The 24,315-nt window shown below is 40.1% G+C and overlaps 2 protein-coding genes across 6 annotated transcripts; one reads left to right on the top strand and one right to left on the bottom strand.

Annotated features, from left to right (window-relative positions):
* Positions 1–25: 25 nt before the first annotated feature.
* On the bottom strand, positions 26–7,690 carry HNRNPH3 (heterogeneous nuclear ribonucleoprotein H3). 4 transcript variants are annotated; one of them, XM_075423112.1, is made up of 10 exons: positions 7,497–7,689; positions 6,169–6,305; positions 5,498–5,636; positions 4,766–4,953; positions 4,270–4,356; positions 3,808–3,926; positions 2,309–2,444; positions 1,833–1,913; positions 1,666–1,752; positions 26–1,379 (listed from the first exon to the last, which is right to left on the bottom strand). In XM_075423112.1, the coding sequence occupies exons 2-10, from the start codon at positions 6,284–6,286 to the stop codon at positions 1,303–1,305; spliced, it is 1,032 nt and encodes a 343-aa protein (XP_075279227.1). In that variant the 5' UTR covers positions 6,287–6,305; positions 7,497–7,689; the 3' UTR covers positions 26–1,302. The 4 variants fall into 4 exon arrangements, with proteins under 4 accessions (XP_075279227.1, XP_075279229.1, XP_075279228.1 ...); XM_075423114.1 differs by having other exon boundaries at positions 4,811–4,953; XM_075423113.1 differs by lacking the exon at positions 7,497–7,689 and adding an exon at positions 7,142–7,262.
* Positions 7,691–7,837: 147 nt separating this feature from the next.
* PBLD (phenazine biosynthesis like protein domain containing) lies at positions 7,838–23,509 on the top strand. Of its 2 annotated transcripts, none has more exons than XM_075423111.1 (9): positions 7,838–8,083; positions 10,702–10,801; positions 14,065–14,163; positions 14,696–14,805; positions 14,992–15,021; positions 15,550–15,638; positions 16,813–16,991; positions 18,848–18,910; positions 22,640–23,509. In XM_075423111.1, the coding sequence occupies exons 2-9, from the start codon at positions 10,741–10,743 to the stop codon at positions 22,750–22,752; spliced, it is 744 nt and encodes a 247-aa protein (XP_075279226.1). In that variant the 5' UTR covers positions 7,838–8,083; positions 10,702–10,740; the 3' UTR covers positions 22,753–23,509. The 2 variants fall into 2 exon arrangements, with proteins under 2 accessions (XP_075279226.1, XP_075279225.1); XM_075423110.1 differs by having other exon boundaries at positions 7,838–8,410.
* The last annotated feature ends 806 nt before the right edge of the window (positions 23,510–24,315 follow it).

Genomic DNA, 24,315 nt, shown 5'->3' with positions numbered 1-24,315 from the left:
TAGTGAAATAAACTCCATTCTCCTCTCTCCCACAGTAAGACATTTATTACATACATAACACAGTACTAGCAAAACAGGTGACAGACTTTCAATACCCAAGATCACAGTTGACATTTTAAGGGAGGCATTGAGGACAAAGCAGTTAATTTGGGAGATCACACTGGCTCAGAAGAATAAATACCTTTTTTCATTACACAGCAGGTATGGTGTCTTCAAACAATAGCTTCTTACATATCTTACATGTCACAAATGCACAAAGTTTTATCACCGTGTTTGGGTTGTGTGTTATTTAACAAATATTGGGCTTAGTTTTTCTTTTAGAGATACTTTGCTTCTAATGAGCTCATCCGTATGACAATTTGTCAAGTTTTGAACACAAGACAAATCAGCTCTGCGCAGCCAAAAAAAAAAACAAACCCGAATCATGTTTAAATACAACAATTTCATGAAAGAAAAAAAGTCTACTTGCTTCCAAATTACTCCGCTCTTTCCAAAAGCCGCGTTTGTGAAAAAAAATACTAAGTAGATAGCTTCAACTGAACTAGTACGTGACCTGTTTCATGCTGCCTAAGAGCTGTGCTAGTGCTCTAGTCTGCTTCGCAAGTTCACCACGTGAAATGCAGTATTCGAGTTCTACAGCAAAGCATGGAAATTAACTGAAGGTCATTACTTGGTTTTGTGGAGGCACAAAACTTGGGCACTGCTCGTTTGTGCAGCTGTGTGCATTGGACAGCGATGGCAGAGTCTGGTAGCACAAGAAGAAAGCTGGAACGATGACTTTTAGCCTCCACAGCTTTACGCTGTGTTGAAATTATTATATACAACTTATCAAAAAAGTTTAGGAAAGATTGTTACCAAATAAACTAATCTATTCGTCTACCTTCTTCCCCTTAAACAAGTGAATTTTCCGAACTCATTCACTACACCAAGATTACATAGAACTGAATCAGTGTTCATAGGAGCTACAGTACAACCACCTTTATTGAACCATAGTACAACACCTTAAACCGACTGTAGTCTTGAATATGTAATACATCCTTAGGAGTAACTAGTATAAAAAGTATCAACATCAGTGGTTTGAATATAAAAATTTATTTAAAGTCAGAGTATGCAACAAATAAAACCTACAGAAAACAGATTTTCCCATCACAATCTGTTGCTTACCAAATAATATTGTGAAAACACATTCCTTCAGTCATTATAAAGTTCTTAAAATACAAAAGAAATTAAATTTTGTAAGAAAGTCTAGTAGACCAGAGACTGTTTCTTCCAGGATGTTTTGCAGAAGCAAGGCTCTATCCTTCAATACATCCCACGCCATCCTCCTCCACCCATACTGCCTTGCCCATAGTATCCTCCACTATTTCCACTGCCACGACCTGCAAACAATTGACACAAGGTCACGCATACATACCTTAAAAAGAGAAAAAATGTGATGGGTAGTACAGAACAGTTGGTTGACGACTTAACTCATACTATAATAACTACTTCAGCACTATTTTTCTAAACAAGCATTTGCTGCAGTAGCAAAATGCGTAAAACCCCAAGCTTGAACTGAACCGCTACCCTCCTTCCCTTTCTCCCCACGCACAAAGCCACCACCCGCCAGAAGACGGATGTAGCAACATCGTCATGAACTACAATTAAAACAGAACTTTTACTTACTGTATCCTCCCAAGCCATCAGGAGTTCCATATCCGCCACTGTAATTGCTACCCATTCCCATTCTACCAACAGAGCCGTAACCTTGATCTGGAAAGCATAAAGCGTATCGTTAGAAGCTCGGACTCAGACTTGGCAAAATGTCAGATGAGTCTGGACCTGATGCGTACCCATTCCATCTCTGCCGTAGCCTCCCATTCCAGAACCACCTCCAGCAGTTGAATTCAGGAATAGTTCAATGTATCGATGCTCTGTAGGTAACAAAAAAGCTTTACTTTGTATTTTATTTCAGAAACCAGAAGCAGAGATACAAAAGCTAGAAAAAACCCCACTTTACAAATAATACAAGTCCACTAAAAGCAAGCTTGAAACAGATAAACGGTAAAGGTCTTATGACAGATATATTTACTGCACAGCAACTTCGGTTAATTACGGTTTAAACTTTCGTAACTCAGTTTACCCTTATATACCCTGCTAACGCCTGGTCAGCGCTTGCCCAGAGCAGCTGTGACTGCCCCTCCCTGGAAGTGTTCAAGGCCAGGCTGGACGGGGCTCTGAGCAGCCTGGTCTACATGATCTACAGGGTCCCTTCCAACCCAAAACAATCTATGGTTCCATGAAAGCTTAAAGTGAACACAACACTCACGCATGTGGTTTTTATCCTTAGACATGGCAGCTACTGCATCCTCATGTGTTACAAATTCCACATCTGCCTCTCCTGTAGCTCTTCCATCTGCCCCAATATCAATGTGAACTCTTATAGGATTCAATGGTGAGAAAAACTAAGGGTAAGACAACAACAAAAACCTCACATTAATGCAGAATTCCAGCCAGGTACATGTTTTTCCCCCATCCCAGAGGTTAGTGGAGCACTGCATTAATTTCATCTCATCCCACCACATAAATGTAATTACTAACTGCCAAAGTATTACTTCGTGATAGTGGACCTTCAACATTAGATGAATGTACACTTACAATCTATTATTATTACAGAACTCAAAGAGCTCCAGGTACAGAGCTTGAGGAGCTTTCCCTCAATGCAAAGATACAAACAAAAATTCCTGCCCACACACACTGCTCTAAGCAACAAGTTCTAATATGAAGCCATCCTGGAAATGGAAAATAATTACTTCATTTTTGAAGAAGCAGAGCCAAACAAATTTCTCAAGGCAGGGACGTATTTATGGAATTCAAAAAAAGCTGACTGTCTCTCGGACTTCTCTTCCTTGCTACAGAACTCAAACCACCGCAGTGGTATTTCTGACCATCCATCCCCTTTTCACCAGGCAGCAGATGCAAACGAACCTTTGGTACACTACTGAAGTACTACTTCATCAGCTCGCAGCAACACGCTCCAAATCAAAGCCTGAACTCTGGCCCTTGTTCCCCAGATTCTTTAGACTACAGGGAACAATAAAACTGATAGAAGAAAACATAGCTCAATCAAAACAAAAAGGAAAATAAGCATAAGCTTGACAATGGAGTTCTGCATGTATAATACACAGATGCAACTAATGAAGATGGAGCCCCCCTGTAGAGAGGCTGTTTAAACCAGGCCTTACAACCCAGGAAAACTCCCTGTAAAGAAGACATCTATGCTGACACACAAATATATTCCCAAAGTCCTGCAGATGTGTTTTTATCTGCCACCCTGATCTCTTATGAGTAAAGGCATACCACCCCCTCCAACTGAACACAGCTCCTTACAATGTTACCCACTCTGTCCCTCATAAAACAACTCGCAGATCAACAAGCAAATCTACAAACCACAATCAAAGTTTCACATCTACTACCGCTCTTCTACAAAATTGTAAGTCTTCAGTCAAGCTTAAATAAACTTCTGGAAGCCTTAAAACAAGGATACTGATTGCAACAACCATTCTCTCTCCAATACACCTTTTACAGAAATGTAAACACAGAGAGTATAGATATTAACGTTAAATCTAGTTTGGCCGACTTCTTCAGTAATCTTACCTTAGACATTATCTTTATTAAAGCTCATTTACGACTAAGTCGTGGCTTTGGTTAGCAGATGTATTAGAGCTATCAATTACTTGTTTGAGAACTTTAACCAAATTTGGAATAGGAAAGACAAGAGCATGCAAACTCTTGGCATCAGAAAGCCCTTTTCCCCGTTGTACTTACATTAGCAATATCATTTTCTGTTGCTCGAAAAGGCAGTCCTCTCATGTGAACAAAATGACCGCCACCGTGGAAACCTGACCCTGCATCTCCAGCTCCACCATAGCCATGTCCTCCCATGCCTATTAACAAACCCAGAACAAAACAAAACCACACACCTGTAAGATCATCATGAAAAGCCAGAAAAGTCATTATCGCTGTTCTTCTGAAAGCACTCACTTTATGCCATTGAATGCAAGATGTTTACACTTCCCATCATCTCAAACACTCACCCAGAAGACATCCTAAGCAACATATTTACATTTTCCTGTGACTCCTCTATTCCCCCCTTTTTTAAACAACCTTCATTCTTTACAAACTGATTTAATGAAGAAATCAATTATTTCTGTCTGGGAAATACTATTTCTTACAACTCAAATAATATAAAATCTTTCTAAACCAATCATTAAAAAAATTTTTTTTTACCTCTTCCATCTCTCATTCTGTCATCATAGCCATCGTTTCCATAGCCATAGTTATTATAGCCACCATAATCATCAAAGCCACCATATCCTGTGCAACGGCAAGACAGAAAGGAATATTGCATTATTACTGAAAATTAACCAAACAATGCACAAGAGTCAGTTTTTCAGTCTCTGGGCACCTACAAGTTTGCAAACGGCCACTACAGTCTGTTAAACCTGTACTTGTGAACAGAGTGTAAATGTAACACTCCTTTTATATAGTAAAAAGACTGAAACATGCAAGTGAGAGATCAAATTCTGCTCAAAATACAGTTTACTTATTACTTCCATTAACATTAAATACTAAACCACATTTTTTGATACACTTTAAGCAAAAATTTTTGAGAAGTGTGTCCAACCTAAGTGGTACTGCAGCTACTGCCATTTCTTTATTTCTTGACAAATATGTCAGAAACATGAAACTGACAACAGAACCTCCATTCATTAGATAAACATACCACCGTCATATCCACCACCTCCTCGACGCATTCTGTCATACATACTTCCACGCCCAGCTCCATAATAACCCCCTCTTCCTCCTAATGGTCTATCATATGGTCCAGGTCTTTGTTGTCCCATCATTCTTCTTGGCATGTCACAGAATCCTCTGATTTCGCTCTTACTACTTTTGAAGATTTCAATATATCTAACAAAAGAGGATTTTCAAGGTACTAATAAGAACACACGCATAAGCTGTCTGAATAGTACAAAAGGCCATACTACATTTTCTATAACTAAACATACAATCCAATAGAAGTGACTAGAGATACCATACAACTTAAGTTTCTCCTCAAAACTGTAAGAATCTTAAGTGTATAAAAAACCAAAACACTTTGGCAAAAAATTACTATGTAAAAATTCTAGCTGTATAAATTAAGCACAAAACATGTCTTTCCAGTATGAGAAACATACTGTTGAAAAACAATGTTTAGCTATAGTAGCATTTATCACAAATTACCCTACACAACAACTATTGAAACAGTTTTCCGAGTTTAGCAAACTACCCAGAGCAATACTGTCTCCCCCACCCCCCAGATCTACTGTATTTCCCAAGTTAACTTAGGATCAGTTATAAAAATTCTTAAAAACACCCAGTTCCATATAATGGTCCCCAACCCCCCCAAAAACATTACTGACCCACAACCCCCAAAAATAAAGATTTAACGCCATCCCAAACTCTCCATCCCCACCTGTGCCCTATTCTTTCCTTGTGTTTCCCCAGAGCATTTTCTGCTATCTCCTTTGAAGCAAACTGCACGAAGGCCTCCCCTGTGCTTCTCCCCTGGTAGTCCAGCGTCAATGTTATCCCATTTGGCACGATTTCCAACCCTTTAACCCAAGGACAAATAACCCCATCAAGGGGAACAGTGTTAAAGGCTGAAACATTCCCATCTGTAGCAAATACTTAAAGCATATCTAAACAACAACAACAAAAAAGAAAACCACCTTGTTTCCCCCATCACCCAACCATACAAGCGAATGATCTTTCATTAAACATTTATGGATTTAGCCATACTTCTTTTCTGTTTAAACTTTACAAAAAATACAACCACCTAAGTTACATGAAAAAAATATAGCTACCAATCAAGCAATTTAACTGATCCAAATGCTAACATTCAGGTTATCCCAATATGCATAACACGTTTACCACCTCAACAGAATTAGATACATACTGTGTTTTACTACATCTACGGTTATTTGTACTTCATTTACAGGGCATAATTCTTACTTAAGGTAATCTAATTTAACACATTCCCTCCCATCCACCCCAGTAATAGCTATTACAAACGAGAGTGTGCAAAACATTGTTTAAAAGACACAAGAAAACTCAGTCAATATACTTTGTCTATACTACAGGTACCTTGGAAAAACTGAACAATTTCTTCTTTGCTGCAACCAAATGGCAGGCCTCGAAGTCGTACCACTGTTCCATCATTAGTTGTATCATTTGGCCCGTTATGTTTTCCAGTCCAGTCCATCTTTTATTTAAATCAAACCCTACAAAAAGGAAAAAAAAAAAAAAAAAAGGAAAAACTTTGAGACTCCATATACGCCCAAGTCTCTCCCCTCAGAAGAAACCTGGTAGTTTTTCTTCAGGCAGCTAGTATTACGGTTAACGAGCTTTATTTCTCTTACGTATTTAAAACTGTACTTTATCAGGTCTACAGCACGCAGATATCTAAAGCCACCCCAAAGCCCAATAAGGAATACAGTGTGTAGGGAGCACAGCACGTGGACAGACATAGCACATAAAGCTCGTTATTTACTCAGCGCACATTGAACACCCGCCCTATAAGATTTTGTGGGGATTTTCTTCATTTTTGTCGCTTTGTTTTTTTTTTTTAAAAAGCACGACAGTTGAAGAAGGGGTAGGAACCACGCAACGGTTCCTGCGTGGAAACGCAAGGCCTTCCTTTGTCTGCAAACAAAGCGCCAAGGGCCGCGCTCCCCGTTGTTTTAAGTCTAGCTTCCCCCCGCCGGAAACACCGGCGAGCCATTACCTCCAGTTACAAGGGCCCGGGAGGCGCCAGGATCACCTTGGGGGGCAGCGTCCCGAGCCCCCTGCACCGAGACCTCGACGGGGGCGGCCAGACCTGCGCGGCGGCAGGTGCGGGCCCACCGCCGTCGGACGGTGTGTGAGGGGGGTACCGAGGGCGGGGAGCGGGACCCCCGCCGCCCTCTCCCGTCCTTCCGACCCGCGGCGCCATTTGCCGCCGACACCGCGGCCCTGACCCGCCGCTCGCTCCCCGGCGCCATTTACCGCGCCTCCCCAGGGCCGCTCCCCTCCCGCCTGCCCCGCTCCCGCCCGGCTCTCTGCCGCGCCCCGCTGCCACCTCTCTGCCTCGGAGGAGCTGCCCGGTCTCCGCCCGCGCAACCTCAGCCCCCCGGGAGCCCCTCGCCGCCGCTCTCCGGGGGCCGCCGCCGCCCTCGGCTCCAGCACTCAAAATGGCGGCCACGCTCGAGAACGAGGCTCCGCGGAGAGGCGCCGCACCGCCCCCTCCCCCCCCCTCCCCCGCCCCCCTCCAGGAGCGCCGCGGCCAACGGCTCTCGCGGGCGGGCGCCGACCCCGACACCGCGCCGAGGGGCGGAAAGGGCCGCCCGCCTCAGGGCCCGAGCTCCGGCCACACTGCCTGCCTGCGGGCGGGCCCAGCCGGGGCTCACTCAGCCCGCTCCCCCCCCTCCACTCACCAGGAGACCTCCGCACACCCCACGACGTTCCCCGGCAGGAGCTGCTGCCGGGAAAAAAGCTCCTCCTCACTTCCAACCGGCCGCCGAGCTCGAAACCTACGCAACGAAGACGGGCAGGATGGCGTCCCGGCCGCGCAACTATCGCGATAGCCGCACCGCGCTCCTCAGCCCCGGCTGGGCGTCACCGGCGCATGCGCGCCTCCGCCGAGAAGTAGCGACGGCGCACGCGCGGCCGGGGAGTTCCCGCCTGTTCCTTTCGCAGCTCCGGCTGAGGGGCGCCGGGGCGCATGCGCCTTAGGCTGGCGGTCACGTGGGCCCTGGGTTCGTTTGGCGCCAAGCGCGCTGCGAGCCGCCTGTGGCTCATGCCCGTAATGGCTGCCCGGGGATCGCCTCACGCAGGCGGCAGCGGCCGGCCCCCCTGGCTGGGGGGAGGGTGGGGAAGGAGGTCCGCTCTGCGCACACGCAATGGCTGCCCGCGCCCCCTGGGCCTTGGGCGGTGGTAAACCCGCGGTGGGCCAGATCCGGGGGGAGCCTCGCACGGCCCCTGGCTCAGCGCGGACCGAGCGCTGCGGAGTGTTCTGGAGGAGGTAGCGAGCGATGCAAGAGGGAGGTTAAAATCTGTTTGAAAGAACTGAGAGCAGCCGGTGCTCGGCTTGGGGTCTGGAGGGAGGCTGCAGCCCGTGTTCGTGCGCGAGAGCGGCGGGACGGGGGGGCCGCTGGCTCCTCCTGCCCTTAGGGAAACATTAACTTGGGGTTCTGCTGTCACTGGGGGGAAAAGCTGGTTAGAAAGCAGCGGAAAACAGCTTAAGGCCAAGTCGGCGCAAACGGCAATGCAGATTCCCATTTTTACCGTTGATGCGTTTACAAACCGGCCGTTTTCTGGAAATCCTGCGGCAGTTTGCCTGCTTGAAAATGTAAGTTTAAAAAATAGCTGTTTTATGAAGGACGACAATGGCATTTACCATTCTGTGCTTGGCCTGAGTGCCCAGCACTGCATTAGACTTTGCTTCCTTTACTCAGGAGTTCTGCTTGCAAGTATAGTTTGCTGTTGCTCCAGAATACAGAGAAATTAGCACAGGGGTACTCTTTTTCCATCAGAAGAATTTCATACAAGACATGCTTTGTATTTTTTGTGGGTTTTAATTTTTTTTTTGAAAGGAATAAGCAGGTTTTATTCTGAGTTAAGTCAAAAAGAAATGGTTTAATTAAGCCAATGGATTCAGAATGAATTCTGAGAAAGGAAATGCAATAACGTACAATCAGTACTCAGTAGTTTTTGATGATTATTTCATTTGGGTTTTTTTTTCTGTTTATTTTTTTTGTCTTTCTATGGAAGGGAAGAGGAGGAGTGTAGCCCTGGATCTGAGTCTTTCACTGTGAGTGTGTCAGGATCAGCTTTCGCCAAGTTTAAATAGCTTGTTTTTATTACTCCAGAGTTGCATGGTGGTTGTAGTGCAATTGACAGTAGTCATCCTCCTCATCACGGTGTTCTGGAGTTAGTACTAACTGGTATGCTGTCAACAATTTCTACCAAAACCTAATTATTAAACTGCAGTAGAATTGTATAGGCCATATATTATTTGTATAATAACACTTGATGAAAATTGCAGGTATGAAAATACACGTAGAGCAGTCAATGGTGATAGCTTGTACTGACAATGTGGATCCTTTCTAAATGTTCCTAAGCCTATCCAGATCTCATCAATATAGCCTACTTACCAGATCAGCTGAAGTTATGACTGAGAGCATCTCCTTTCAGAGTTATTTTTGGCCCCTTGAAATCTAAATACTCACTCTTGGACTGAACTTGCTTTAAAACTATGAGCTTCTAACTGCATTTTTATTTTCATTTTACTTTGTTATGTCAATATATTGTGAGGGCAACTTACTTGCATGCTGCCTTTGGAGTGTTGAGAATTTGAAGTTTTTTCTGCAGTACCTGGAGCTACCTAGAGGTTTAGTGCCAAAGCTGAGAATCTAATTAATAATTTTATTCGAAGCTCCAGGAAAGTATGATGCAGCAAGCAGCAATATTTCTGTTCTCTTCAGTGTCTCAGCAGATGCTTTACAAAAACCATTGGGAGTAATGCAAGAATGGCAAAAGAAGCCCTTTTGTGTTTCAGAAGTGCCACAGGATGGCAGTATTTCAATAAAGTTCTATTATTTTTAATAACATTTGCTTTGGCCTTTGTTCTGGTTTAGTATCTTTAGAGTAATTGACAGTCCAAACTATTTTCCTAGAACAAAGGAGAGATGCTTGTTACTGTAAAAACTTAGTATGTTATTTCATTGTATAGCATTCACTTTGCAAATACAGATCTATGATACATATCAGTAATTGTTTCCTATCTGTGGTATGGGATCATCAGCTGAAAAGGACTAAAGTTAATAAGGGAAATATGTAAAGTTAGCAGGGCAAATTTTTATCTGTCAGAGGTTGAACCTGACGGATCCACTCAGTACTTTGTTTCATTTGTGTTTCAGTATTTTAAAGACCAGATAATCAAACCTGGCCAGTCAGCCTAATTGTAGGGAAAGAGCAATGGAGCAAGAGTGAAGTAGAATTTTATACAATTGCTGTAGTGCGTGTATCTTGTGATTGATGTTCAGTGCTTTAAATCTGCAGGCAGCTAGAGCAGAATGTAGTGAGCTCCGGCGTTTTTGTTTTCCAGTTTATCTCCTTTCAGCTTCTACTGACTTAGCATATCGTTCCCATTGTTCAAAGAGTAGTATCAAGGGTACCAGCCGTAAGCACCTATCAGCCACCTTGGCCGTTGCCCTAGCTGTTTCTACATACCTCTTGCTGGCATGGATTTTTCAGAGTTATAAAAAGAGATTTGTAGTTGTTTTTAGATTTTGTTAACAATGACTTCTCAGTGTCACTTTAATCATAACTTTAAAAAAAGATTTTTTTTTCCACAGAGTTTAAGTTTTTTTGGTGATTTTATTTTCCGTGTATTCCAAGGATTTGTGAACTAATAGGACAGATATTAGAAATGCTGAAGTATCACAATGATTGAGCTAGTTATCCTATTTCATGCTTAAAGGTGTTTTTTTTTACTCTCAGAAGGTATTTTGAACTCAAAATGAATCTATATTTTATTATTATTATAATAGAAAATGAAATTACTGTGTTTATGTGACAGAAAGTTTGATTCTTCTCTTTTTGGCCTGCTTTTAACTGGATTTTTTGTTTCATCATTAGAAATTAGATGAAGATTTGCACCAAAAAATAGCAAGAGAAATGAACCTTTCAGAAACTGCTTTCATCAGAAAACTGGACCCTGGAGATGACTTTACCAAAAGTGAGTTGTTCTGTTTACTCGCCGAAATCTCTTACAAGGGAATAGGAAGACACCGTGGGTGCATTTGTAAGGAATGGCACTAATTTGTAAGACAGCCAAAGCAAAATCTTGGAGTTGTGGTGTATCTTGCTTAAGATAATACTGATAAGCCTTTTGCACCTGAATTCTCTAAAGTATTTGTGCTCTACATCAAATTCATTTTGCAATATACAATCATCACTGGGGTAACTGTAAGCTCTTATTTGAGTTTGTCACAAAATCTCATAAGCTGTCTGTGGAGCCAATGCTGGAAAATACAGGTTTCCAACAAAACTGGGAAATCTGAAGTTGCCCAAATCAGACACATGAGGCTGCTTGTTTAATTGGTTTGAGTGGAGGGACTTCGCTGGCCCTCTTTGGTAGGGTCTGTATATATGGTGGGGGAGAAAATGGAGAGACACTAAGCAAGACACAAAATATCAGGCAAATACAGAGTCTGGTCAAAATCGCTTTGTGGATTAGTTATTAGCTGAATCAGTTTGCTGAGTCTGCTGACTTTGCAGTTGTGTTGTGGCATGAGCCTGGGCGCTGGAACCCTACTAGCCTGGAGTTAGATTCTAGGTTAAGGTATTGTGTTGGCATGCCCTTGCTTTGATACAGCATAGTGGAAGAGAGAGATAAACAGCTTTGGGGTTATCGGCTGTCTGAAAGAGGCCCTAGAACAGTATGCAAAGAAACTGTTCTTTGTCATTTGATTATTTGTTCAGGGAGTGGGATTTTGTACAGTCCCTGTAATTAAAGAGGATTTTCTTAAAGTAGGAAATACTATTGCTTGCTTCTATTGTTAATAAATTGGAATTTGTTTAAGGGTTAGACTAACTGCTTGAATCAAGAAGTGATAATACTTTTCATTCTTCATATTAATGCCTTGACAATATGTTTAATACATTTATTTATTTTCAAATCATCCATATCCAGCAGTGTATAAAATGCCAGCTTCTTTCTCATTAAACTCCTTTTGATATTAATGGGACTAGACTTTGTGACATCAGACCCACACAGCTGTCAAAGGTGCACAATTTTTCGAAGAAATTTAGTTACTGAGCTACACCTGAGAGTCTGTGTGTATTGAGGGGTGGTGGGAGTGAGGGGAGACCAGGAACATCAGAATGCCATTTGTGGGACTGTTAGCTGCTTCTGGAGCATTAACTGGTGTAGTAAGGGCTCCTGGACAAAGAGTATGTTTTTTCAGGAGCATGAGTTTCTGATCAGTGTATTTCATTTATTTGGAATTTTAAAATATCTACATTATTTTTAGGGATACATTGATTTATGAGAGTACAAAATATCTTCTCAGTCTGAGTACAGCTGTATGTCCCAAGCATCCAGGCAGGTGTTTTGGGTCACAGAGCTTGTCTGTCTGTGGTTGGTCATGGCTGACTCCATTTCCTCCTGTTTTCAGCCACAATTTCTACTTGGGGGAGTGCATTACCACCACAGGGCAGGCTCACAGCTGGGTTCCGTGTCTGCCCTGTGGGAGCCCTTCTCTGCCATGTCTGTTAGTTTCATCCACTAGGTTTTGTTGGGATTCTTTGTATTTTCATTAGGTAGGAGACTCTGACTATAATGCGCTTATTTTTCACAGGAGCAATGACAAGACTTGTTTGTTGTTTTTTTCTAAATATCGTTTGTTTCTTTAGTTGTGTTTGTATGGTAATTATTCACTTGAGATATATTTTCATAAGGTTTCTCTTGAATACCACGGTCCAAGAATTCTGCAAAAGCTACAGGAAACCAAGTATTGTGCACTTGGGTTCCAATTTTTTTAAACAACAAAGAAGAATATGATTTCTAGTGAAGTGAAGGGTTAGTATACTTTACAGGCTTTTACCTGACTTGACTGGTGTTTCAGCAAAATAATGCATAACTGACCTAACTCTAATACTGATTCCATTATACCAACAAAACTATCTTCAGCCCTGAAAGGGTAACCCAGCCTGCAGGTGTATGGAGATTGACACTGTGACTTTGTAGGATTCCAGAATATGCAAGGACACGGAGGCTTTATCTTCTAAGTTCTCTATTACAGAATACCACAAATACAACAAAAATCTGTGCTAGCAAGTATACTTACGATTAATAAAGTGAATCTCTCTTTCTGTCTCTTACAGATTATTGTCAGTGATTAGTAGTACATCAGGAATTAATAATAGCAGCAAGAAGTGTATATATATAATATTACAGGTTACTACAAACTTATCACTAGTCAATAATCAAACTTACCAATAAAATAACAGTAGATGTAGTTATGAAAGATTACTTATATGTGTATATATATGGTACGGAGTGCATTAAATGGATTCCAGACGGGAGGACAAACAGATCCCAGGAGGGGACCCAGCCATACTAGAAGTGGGAGGAGAAACCAAACCTAGCCCAGAAGTGGGCCCAGAGGGGGACCAGTGACAACAGAGTCTCACTTCAAAGATGATCTGTGTCATGGAGTTGCGGGTCAGCCACGTGTCGCTGGCAAGGGTCCATGATCTTGCAGAACGCTTGTGCAGACCTGTTTAGGAAAGGGAAAAATATATGCAGCACAGAAAGCTCTCAGAGAGAGAAGCTCAATTTGAGTAAAAATGAAGTAATTTTTATAGCATAGAGACATAAGAGAACATAGGACACCATCAATTCAAGAAGCCAGTAGATGCTGTTAGTTTCTACTTTTCACCTGGAACATCCAGTAGATGATGATGTTCTATTCTCTCAGACCAATTTTTATTTTTTCAGACTGTTTACTGTTCTTTCAGTTAGACGAGCCAGTGGCAGTTACCGATTCTTACTTTATCAGGATGTTTTCCAGACTATTTTTCACATTTTCAGGTGATTAGTTGCTGTTGCATTTGGTTGGTTTTGTGCTTACCGATGCTATCTCAGCATGTCTCTGATTTCTAGCTACCCAGCAGCTCTTCAGAGGTGCCAGCTGGGCTTCTCAAGGACGGTTCCGGTTCCCAGGCTGGCAAGCATTTCTACTCTGCAACTCCTTTGCTCTTGTAACAAAGTAGCTTTCCTCTGTTGGTAGATTGCTGTTGTTGACCTGACTCAAAAGCAATAGCTATTCAAAAAATCGGTACAAAATAAATTCCTAAAAGTGTGTTTAAGACTAAGACTGATTATAACATGCATTTTCATTAACTGAAATGTTATCAATCTGTTTAAAGTTTTGAGCTAAATTAAAGAAATAGACTTCTTCCACTTAATAATGCTAAATAAACTTTATTTTCAAGGTTCCTGCTTTGGACTCAGATGGTTCACTCCAGTCAATGAAGTTCCTCTTTGTGGTCATGCTACGCTTGCAGCAGCTGCTGTGTTGTTTCACATACAGAGTACGTTTACAACCTGTTTATTACTGTAACTTTTTAGAAAATTTACTTCTAACTGAGATGATCTCTATTTTCCACAAAGGCAATTAAATATTCAGAACATTTAGAGAACATATGTGGAGTTACCTTAGGTATTGTCTTTTACAGCTGCTCTGTAATTATAAGGTGCCTGCACTTGGATTCCAATGTCTTACTGTTGCTCATGTTTAAGAAAAGTGCTAAATATGCAAATGTCATCTGGGAGAGGTACAGTAGAATTTGGTGAACAGGGAATATTGCTCTTTCTGTTAAAAGGAAATTCCCATTCATTCTAGGAATCTGCAGGAAAGATTCACTGGCAATTTATTATGAGGTTTATTAGCCTCATCAGATTATTTACGGAGTTAGCTGGGAATTTTGTCTCAGAATAAAGGTTTACTGTCATTATATTTTAGCTGCATAACTAACTTTTTCTGTATATACTGAGCTACTCTGAGCTATAATAATTTAGACTCAAATTCTTACGTTTGATAATGCCGCAGCGTTCTTTCTCTAGAAAACACAAATTCAATTCTCACATTTGTGACACTGAGTGGAGAATTAAAAGCCAGACAAGTGGAAGACCATATTGTTCTGGACTTACCACTTTACTTAACCTACCCACAGGTCAGTCAATATTTTATTTGTTAAAGGCTTTCAAGGAAAGTATGTGTTTATGTTTGTATGTGCATGTAAGTGTATTTGTTTGTCTATAGTTGGATACATACATACATACGTATGTATCCATACATACATATGTATGTGTGTTCTATTTTTTACAGTGTGGGTGTGTTTTTTTTTTTTTGGCTTCAGGTACTTCGGGAAGTAGAAGAGCTCATAAAGGTAAAAAAAGAAACTGTGTGTGATCTTGGAAGCACATTTATAATAGCTTTACTTATTTTTATATATCAGCGTGGCTGAAAAGTGGCAACATGGCATTGCTTGATGTACTCCTGAACTTGAAACACTAAACTTCAAAGGTCTGAATCACGCAGCTCAGGAAGTGGAATTCTCCAGAATGCTGCAGTTGAACTTTTGTCTCCCACTACCATTGACTGGAGTGTCGATATTTATTTCAGTGGCATTTTCAGCCTATTGTATGGGTGTGAGGGCAATTTAGTGTCCTTGCCCTCTTCTAGGTCCCTGAATTTCTTTCCAAGCTCGCATATACAGAGCTGTTAGCACCTACCCATATCCATTCATGCACTGAGTGTATTTACTTTTCTTGCTTGCATGTATTTGAGCACTGCATGAAAGACCTTGCATAAGCCCTGTTCTAGCAGGGAATCTGTTCGAAGAAAATGTTAAGGAAATAATATTTCATATTCAAATTATGATGTTTTTCTTTGTCTCCTTTAACTTTTCCACTAGGCAGCCATTGGTGACATGATTATTCAAGATCTCCGTTATTCTCCTGACACAAAGAAACTTTTAGTCCGCCTCAGTGATGCTTATGAAAGGTGTCTTACACTTTTTTTTTAAATAATCAAGTGTGCAGAAATTGAGCCTGCTTGTTTAACCTCTTTTCCTTACATACTAGGCTCTTATCTAGTTTTGAAACAGGTGGATATTAAAAACTCTCATTTAAACTCCTGTGTTAAATAGTTATTTTGTCTTCTCATGTGAGCTTATTGAACCTGCAAAGCTGAATAAGATCAATCTGAAGTTTATCTCCCAAGAAAAGGAGATGTAGGAAACAGTTTTAACGATGGTATATTTTTGTCATCTGAGTAAAAAAATGATCCAGTAATCTGGATTTAGGAGTCCTGAAATTAGGAATCCAGAAATTTGGAGTCTTGCTTCTCAAATGAAGAAGTAATAGTTGTATAGCTGTAGAGGTCTGCTTAGTGAGACAGGGCACACTGACAGAATGCCGTGGATTATTATTCTCGTTTGACTGTATTCTTCTTACACATACTTAACAGCATTGTAAGTCGCTATATAAGGGAAATTCCAATTCAAACGATTTCAAAGCATTTGTTAATCTCAGAGAGATGAATTTCATTAAGTCAAGTACTATTTGGATATATATTACCGAAATTCTTTAAGCAGGCCAAATTAATACTGTTCTCACTTGAAGTTTGGCCTAACTAATGTTTGAAGGTTGAGCTAGTGGGGAGACAGAAATACTCTCAGCTGAGTACTTACTATTTTTACTCTTTCAGACTTTATTTTGCAGGGAGGTATCTGCACCTTCAGACTTGAGACTGTTGTAGAGCGCTTTAGAATCCCGTGAGGATCTGAATGGTGTTAGTTGTTTACTTGCTCTGAAACGTCGAGTGCTCACTCTTTGCATTCTGTAGAGAATAAGTATTTCTTTCAGTATTAACAAGTTGAAACAAACGTGCATTTCTGTAGCTAATATTCCAGGATGCTCTGTTTTCAGAAATAAATAGGAAATGCATGGCTTGATTTTTTTTCTCTGCTCACTCAGAGTGTATTATATTCAGGGTAGTCTTCTGTCAAATGACATTCAGAGGACAATGCTATGAATCTTGTATCCTCTTAACATTTTGCCATGACTGTTTTGAGATTACAGAGAAGATGATATTGTGGTTTTCTGTTTCTTTTCAATACATAAATTAATGTAAAATAAAGAATATGGGCTATTAAAATTCTATAATTATATTCAAGGTCTGTGTTGGAAGAGCTGCAAGTGAGCTCACAACACTTTTTGTCAGCTGAAAAGACGGGAAAGGTGAAAGGACTCATACTCACGCTTAAAGGAAATTCCAGTGGAAAACATAAAGGCCATGATTTTTACTCCAGATATTTTGCACCTTGGTATGGAATTCTGGAAGACCCTGTTACAGGTATGTGTTTGTGTGATAAGCGACTCTTATTTCAGTTCAATTAAAAGGTTCTTATTAAACTTCATGATTCTGTTTTTGTACTTTGGAGTCTTTTTTTATAAATTACTGTTTTATATGGACAGCAGGAGTGAGCTCATTAAATTGAAAACTTTCAGGACCGATGCCAACTCATTCAGAAAATATCAGCTTCTTGCTGTCATCAGGCCAGATATTCCTGTGTCTTTTTCAGGTCTTTTCCCTGAAGTATTGCAGCTAGAGAAAAGCAAGAGACTAGTTCGGTATTGAATGCGTACTGCAGTAGAAGTTCATGTCCACTTCTGCTGGTGTTCTGTATTTTTTTGCACTTCATCTGAGATCTCCTCTAATTTCATGACACTTATTGTGGATATTCTCAGGCCTACAAATAACATGAACTCAGCTAGTTGTATATTTAGGGGCAGGAAGGCTGGTTCTCTGCCCGATCCTTTGATGCTGCAGGCAGTAGGTGTGGTGATGACTGCTGCAGAATGTTATTAGCTTAGGTACCAGTCAGTCACAGGTTGATTATTAGTTAGCTGAGAACTCTGTCAAAAATGCTCATTAAATCTTTTATTAAATAGAGAGAAAACTTTCTTTGTTAGAATAATGCAAGTTATTCAACGCTCCTAGCAGAAAGAAAGGTTTACAAAGAAATACAAGCCGTGTATTTCAGTTTTTTTTTTTTTAAGCTTTCAGTGCTGCTTTCGTGATAAAGCCAGGGACAGAGTTTGGTAGACATATTCTAATCCCAGAGCTCATTCCTTACAATTTATGGGAAGACTAGTATTGATATGTAGGAAAAGTTAGAAGTTTCCTATATCTCTTTCTCTTCAGATTTTTCTAGGCTTGATATAGCTCACTGTGCTTGTCTTCCATCTTTTAAATGTCCTTTCTTTTATAGAAACAAATCTTTTTATTTTAGTGCTGAAGTATACTTTTAACAGTGTTATGGCTTTGTAGTATATTTCTGTTGTAATGATTTCGTAATAATGCTACATGTCCTGGTGTCCTTGAGCCCTGATAATTATAGTTACTTCGCAGCAGGGTTTTCCATCAGTGTTTTTGCCCCTAGCTGCTAACGTAGGCTGAAGCAGCATCTCTAGCTATGAATCTGAGAAACCATCCTAAGTTTAGGATGGTTGACATTGGTGACATCTGCCAGTCAGGAGACAAGAAATTGACCTTTTAGTTTTCAAAAGCTGTGGTGAGACCTTAAAGATCTCCTTGAGTTACATCCTGATACTTACCAGCGTTCAACACCGAATGAAACCTGAGGTTTTGTTGTAAAAACTGTTAGGAGAGGAAATGCTTTTGTTTTACACAGTGACCTCTGTCCACCTGTTCCTATTCTTAAAAAAATGCCAAAGTCCGTTCAGATTTTTGATGGGTAGCTGTTCATATATTGTTGAATAACATTATGTTTAGATGATTAATATTTTGAATTTAATATTTTGAGATTTTGTTATTAGGAAACTTCACTTTTGGTGAACAGATGAGTATTTTGGCTCAAGTATTTTAATCGATACTATTTGTTATTCCTAGCAGTTGTGGCTAATCATGAAGCCCTCACCTAGGCAAAATTTCCATTGAATTTTGAATTGAATTCAGCTGGATCCATTGAATCCAGCAGAGGATGAGGAAGTAATACTGCTTTGTCATAAATAAATGAAATGGTAAGGCCTTAAGTTCTATCTGCTGTGCAAACTGTTAGGTGTTTTTTGCCCTAAGCACACATGTGGCACTTGATTTATTTATGGCATTTACATTTTGAATGTGCTTGTTCTATGAAGTAGTGATTCTAATTTAATTCAGTAATTTGTTTTCCAATTTCTTTTAAGGATCTGCCCATGCTGTTTTAAGCAGCTACTGGTCAGAGCAGCTGGGGAAGAAAGAAATGCTTGGTAAGAGAAACTGTTTTCTTGCAAAGCTGCCCATTTATGTAAAAGCTACTCACTAGGAAAGAAAATGTTATATTATTACTACAAACTGTAGCTATAATTCCCTATCCATATTAATAGAATATTATGTAATATTCTGTGTATGAGGTAATCTTTAAGAAATTGATTTCTTTCCTACCTACCAACATGATGTGTCATGCCTGCAGCGAGTTTGAAGTGTTGGTTTCTGGATTGTAACTATGATACACCTCAGTCACGTGCAAGTTAGTTTTTGATCTCAGCTTTTGGATATTAGTTCTTATCACCCTTCATCATAACTCAAGCTTGGTGAACTTCAAATAATGTTGTTTATGTCTTTTGATGGAATTTTACTTTACTTCTTGGTATTTATGGCTTGCATTTGGGGTATTGGGAACAGGTATCGATATTTCCATTAACAGCGTTTACTTTTCAGTACAATTTGGACAGTGTTTTCCTTTCCCCTCATGTATATTAAGATGAGACTGAAAAAAGTCACAGAATCACAGAATGGTAGGGGTTGGAAGGGACCTCTGTGGGTCATGTAGTCCAACCCTCCTGCCGAAGCAGGGTCACCTACAGCAGGCTGCAGAGGACCTTGTCCAGGTGGGTCTTGAATATCTCCAGAGAAGGAGACTCCACAGACTCCCTGGGCAGCCTGTTCCAGTGCTCCGTCACCCTCAGAGGGAAGAAGTTCTTCCTCATGTTCAGACGGAACTTCGTGTGCCTCAGTTTGTGCCCATTGCCCCTTGTCCTGTCGCTGGGCACCACTGAAAAGAGCTTGGCCCCATCCTCCTGACACCCACCCTTCAGATATTTGTAAGCATTTATAAGGTCCCCTCTCAGCCTTCTCTTCTTCGGGCTGAACAAGCCCAGCTCCCTCAGCCTCTCCTCGTAGGAGAGATACTCCAGTCCCCTCACCATCCTCGTAGCCCTCCGCTGGACTCTCTCCAGTAGCTCTTCATCTTTCTTGAATTGGGGATCAGTTCAAGTCATACGGTTTCTGCCCGATTTTCGAATTTTCTTGAGAATTACTCCAAATCGGTCCCTTCAGTGACTGCTTTAGGAAATTTCAGATTTAGAATAGCTAGTGCTATTACAGCTAGATAAGAAGAGATGATGTATTTTTGACGTTCAGATTCTAATTACATAATGTGCTTTATGGTACAGATTTTTTTCTGGTTTCTGATACATCTGTGTATTTTGGTAAAAAGATCAGTTTTTCTCAGGATGATGATGTTTTACATGGTAGCAAGGAAGGATATAGGAAAGAACAATCACTTACATTACAGGAACAGAAAGAGGATGAAATATGACTTTAATATGTGACTGACCTTAAATGTGACACTTTCCCAGACAAACAGCTACCTTGAATATAAGGCTTCCTATAATTGGTCAAATGAATCTCAAAAGGGATTTTCTTCAGAATGATGAGCTTTTTAAAGGATCTGTTCGTGCTCCATAGCTTGGTGTGGTAATCCATAATGACGGAGACCTTCTCTGTCGTGGACTGAAAGAAAGGTTGAACATTCTGTTCCAAAGATCTCATGTTTGCACTTACGTCACACAAATCTGTGATAGTATCCATAATGTTGGGGGGAAAAAATCTCAACATATTTTCTGAAGAGAAGACAAGAAGATTGTTCTAACAAAAGATACTGTCTTTGGTAATGCATCCTTATGGACTGGCTGCTTCTCGGAAAATTGTGACATTTTTGGATGTTAATATGGAATTTAAAACCTTCCATGCCATCTATAGACTCTGCTGCTTTAAGTAATCAAACAGATAGGAGTTCTGTCTGTATTTTTAGATGATACTTTCCACCTGTTTTGCATTTTCATGTATTTTGTATGTACTGTGCCATTTCCTCTTTTAGAGAAGCTACCTCAAATAGCAAAGGCAATTGATGCTGTGATCAGCTTCTCTAATGTGTTTAGCATACAAAAAAAAGTCCTGTCATCCCACAAGATAGATTCTTCCCCCCCATTTCATGTATATATGTCCTCAGACTTCTTTTGTTGTAGAAGTCATACAAAACATTTAAAGAGAACAAGTTCATGGTGGTTCAACATGTAGTCTCTACATGCTCTACATATGTTTATGAGAAATAAGTTTTCCTTACATTCATGTGACTGAGATGTATCAGGTAGTACTGGGACGAATTCTATTACTAATGAGATTATTTGGAAAAGGTGGCTGGCTATCAAGAAGATTCCATATCACCAAAGATAGATAAAGAAGAGCATTTTTTGACTTTTTAGAAACCTCTGCAGTAGCTTCTGTAGTATCTGATACATTTTATTGCAAGAATAAAGGAAGATTTTCTTCCATAACATGAAAGATCTGTTAGTTCCAAAATAGATCAGATATGAAATAACATGAAAACGTGGAACATTAAATCTATTGTCAGATCTCTCTGGGTATTGTGATCTCTAGGAGGAGCTCAGCTGCATCTCAGCTGAAGTATCAGACATAATTTCTTGTGTTTGGGTTCTCTTCCTACTTTTATTAGACCAAATTGTCAAACAACCACCACCCCTATCAACTGCAAAGACAATTTTCCAGTCTTTTTACAAGGTGAAATACTTTATGATCTTTCTTGAACCTATGTACATATCCTTGAATTTAAGCTGGGTGTTAAATCAGAGTTCAGTATCAGTCCTTGCCTTCTTTCATATGAAGAGGGTCTGCAATGTTTAAGAAATTATGAACTCTCATATCAGATGTGTAGACTTTCATAACTGCTAATGAATGCAAGATTTAGCAACCGTCGCAATATCCAGCCCTTCACATAGTTTTCACATTTCTGAGATAACATTTATAAACATGGATAAGGAATTCAACATAACCAAATATATTATAGAGGACTTTCCAAATTATTGTGAATAGAAGGGGCTTTATCCAGGACAATTTTTAATGTCAGGTGAAGCTAGAGGAATCCAGGAGGTTCCTACAGAGCATCGATGATAACTTCCTGATGCAAGTGGTAGAGGAACCAACAAGGAAAGGCGCTCGGCTGGACCTTGACTAAAAGGTTTAGGTAAAAGTTTAGTTTTGCAGTTATTTATAAGTGGAAGGCTATTTCTACTTAAGCTTCATCCAGCTGTATTAAATGATATATTCAGGATTATGTAGATCAATACCTGTTCCTGTTTAGGTGAGAATTTGGTCTTGGTTTGTGACAGCTGCAGCAGCATCTACATTTCTTTGTAGACTTTTTCCACTGGCTGCTTGAGCTTTATTTACCCATGTCCTGCTCTAAATGGTCACAACCTATTAGCCAAACACATTAATTGAACCTAGTATTTACTTCACATGTTCAATACCGGTAAAGTGGTTCTTCGTTCTTAGGCAGATAATACTCTTATGTTCTTCCTTCTTACCTACAGAAACTGTCTATCCCGTGAATGGGAGAATTCAAGACTTGCTTATACAAAGGAAACTTTGTTGGCTACATGACAGCAAAATATCCTTCGCTACTTGTATTAACTAGCATATTTGTCAGACTCAGTAGACAAGTTCTAGTTTGAGATACACCCTCAGCTAATCTATGTAAATAAAGACAGTTCCTCCAGCTTGTCCTTGGTACAGTGCTTGCCCTGCTGCTGCTTGCTTTCTGGAGACAGAGGCCTGATATCCCTGAGTTTTCATGGATTTTTAATAATTGGTGGTAGATACCAGTTTTTAAACTGTGGACTCTTGTTTCCATTTAGCTTTTCAATGTTCCCGCCGTGGAGGAGAGTTGAAGATTTCACTGCGTAATGATGGAAGAGTGGACATTGCGGGGCAAATTGCCATTGTATTAAAAGGAAACCTGACTTTCTAGAAAAAATTGACATTACCAATTTCATCTCCCACACCTTCAAATTCTTCATATTTTGCTGATTATATCTTAGATCTAGGCAATGAATCACCACTGTCCTTAGAAGTTTTTGATTACTTATTGTCCATTTTTATAAATTGCTTGAAAATGCTCACTTCTAATCTTCAAGATCCTTGGTATTGTTTTCTTCACTTTCATCTTGCCACTTCATATGGGTACTGACCTCAGAAACTGTCCAAGGGCAGCTATCTTATTTTTCTGCTTCCAAATGATTATTTTCTTTAATTCCAAATTCCATTTTAAAAGCCTTTCCTGCTTCTTGGATTGAATTGTAAACTTTTCTGATTGATAAAATAATCAAACTTTCTCTGTACGTAGTCATGCTCCATGAAATCTGACTTGCAGCCTGTTTTTTAAAAAAAAAAAATCTTCTCTCTGCCATATATTGGAATGATGTTCATATGTTCATTAATTTACTTGAATTAAAATATGAAAAAAATCTAAATGATTTAGAAATGTGCTTTATGGTTCTGTTTCATGAACAACATGTTTCAAAGATGAATGGTATTGCAGTGTCTCATAGTACTGCTGTTTAGTATTTTTAATTAAAGTTTTAGCAGAAAGATTTAAGAGATTGACATAGTGATGCACGAAAACTGGTTAAAATCTGAAGGAAAACTTTTAATGGTTACAGTAATATCATCGACTTTTCAAAGACTGGAAATCTCCCCCTAAATTAAAAGTTTCTTCTGTAATTTTCTTCATGAAGTGTACTGCTTCAGATTTTGTCAGTTTTTCCTGTAGTGTTGTCATCTTTCTCTGGATTTAGTAGGAATATCGAACTGTTTCAGTCACTCTAGCTAAAACTCTTGTTTTCCCTTTCAGATCACTTTTGTCCTAAGCTTTGCTTTGATTCTTTTTCTTTGCAATATTCAGGATAAAATATTTTGAACTCAAAGGCATTTTCATACCGTGGGAACAGCTGGATGCCTGCCCTTTATAAATGATGAGGAACTTAGTTGTGCCAAGTTCCCCTATTTCCAGTTATTTTGAGTTTTATCATAACTTATAACTTACAGCTTACTGAATGCTGAGTAGCTGGAGGCAAGTTACAGTGTGAGAATCTTAGGATTCATTGGAAATAAAAGGTTCTAGCTCCTGCCGCTACACAGAACACATCAAAAATACGATTTAAATGCACTACAAAGATCAAGAGCTGGGTGGCGGGCAAAAGGAATCTTCAAATGGAAATGCATATTCTTCTTCTGTATTCAATATTCCTGAAGTTTGTGGACTGGAATATGGTTTATAAACATGGGCTCATCATCATCAGATGTATGGTATGGCTGTGGAGGCAGCTTAACAGCAATGTTGCAGTGGCGTATGTAGCAGCTGCCTTGACCTTGCCTTCTCAAAAAGCAAATTGATCACTTTACAGCTAGTGACCTGGCTCTTCTTGAGGAGAAATACTGCAAGCTTGTTTTGCTGCATTTGCTACTTCTTGCTGGCTTGTGCAGAGTGAACCTGGCCCGTAATCTGAGATGCTTTGGAAAAAAACCAACCCTC

Source organism: Opisthocomus hoazin, chromosome 6 (assembly GCF_030867145.1).
Source record: "Opisthocomus hoazin isolate bOpiHoa1 chromosome 6, bOpiHoa1.hap1, whole genome shotgun sequence".
Classification (NCBI taxonomy): Eukaryota; Metazoa; Chordata; class Aves; order Opisthocomiformes; family Opisthocomidae; genus Opisthocomus; species Opisthocomus hoazin.
Note: the sequence above shows the minus strand (reverse complement) of the source record. Positions and strands in the feature narration are given on the sequence as shown.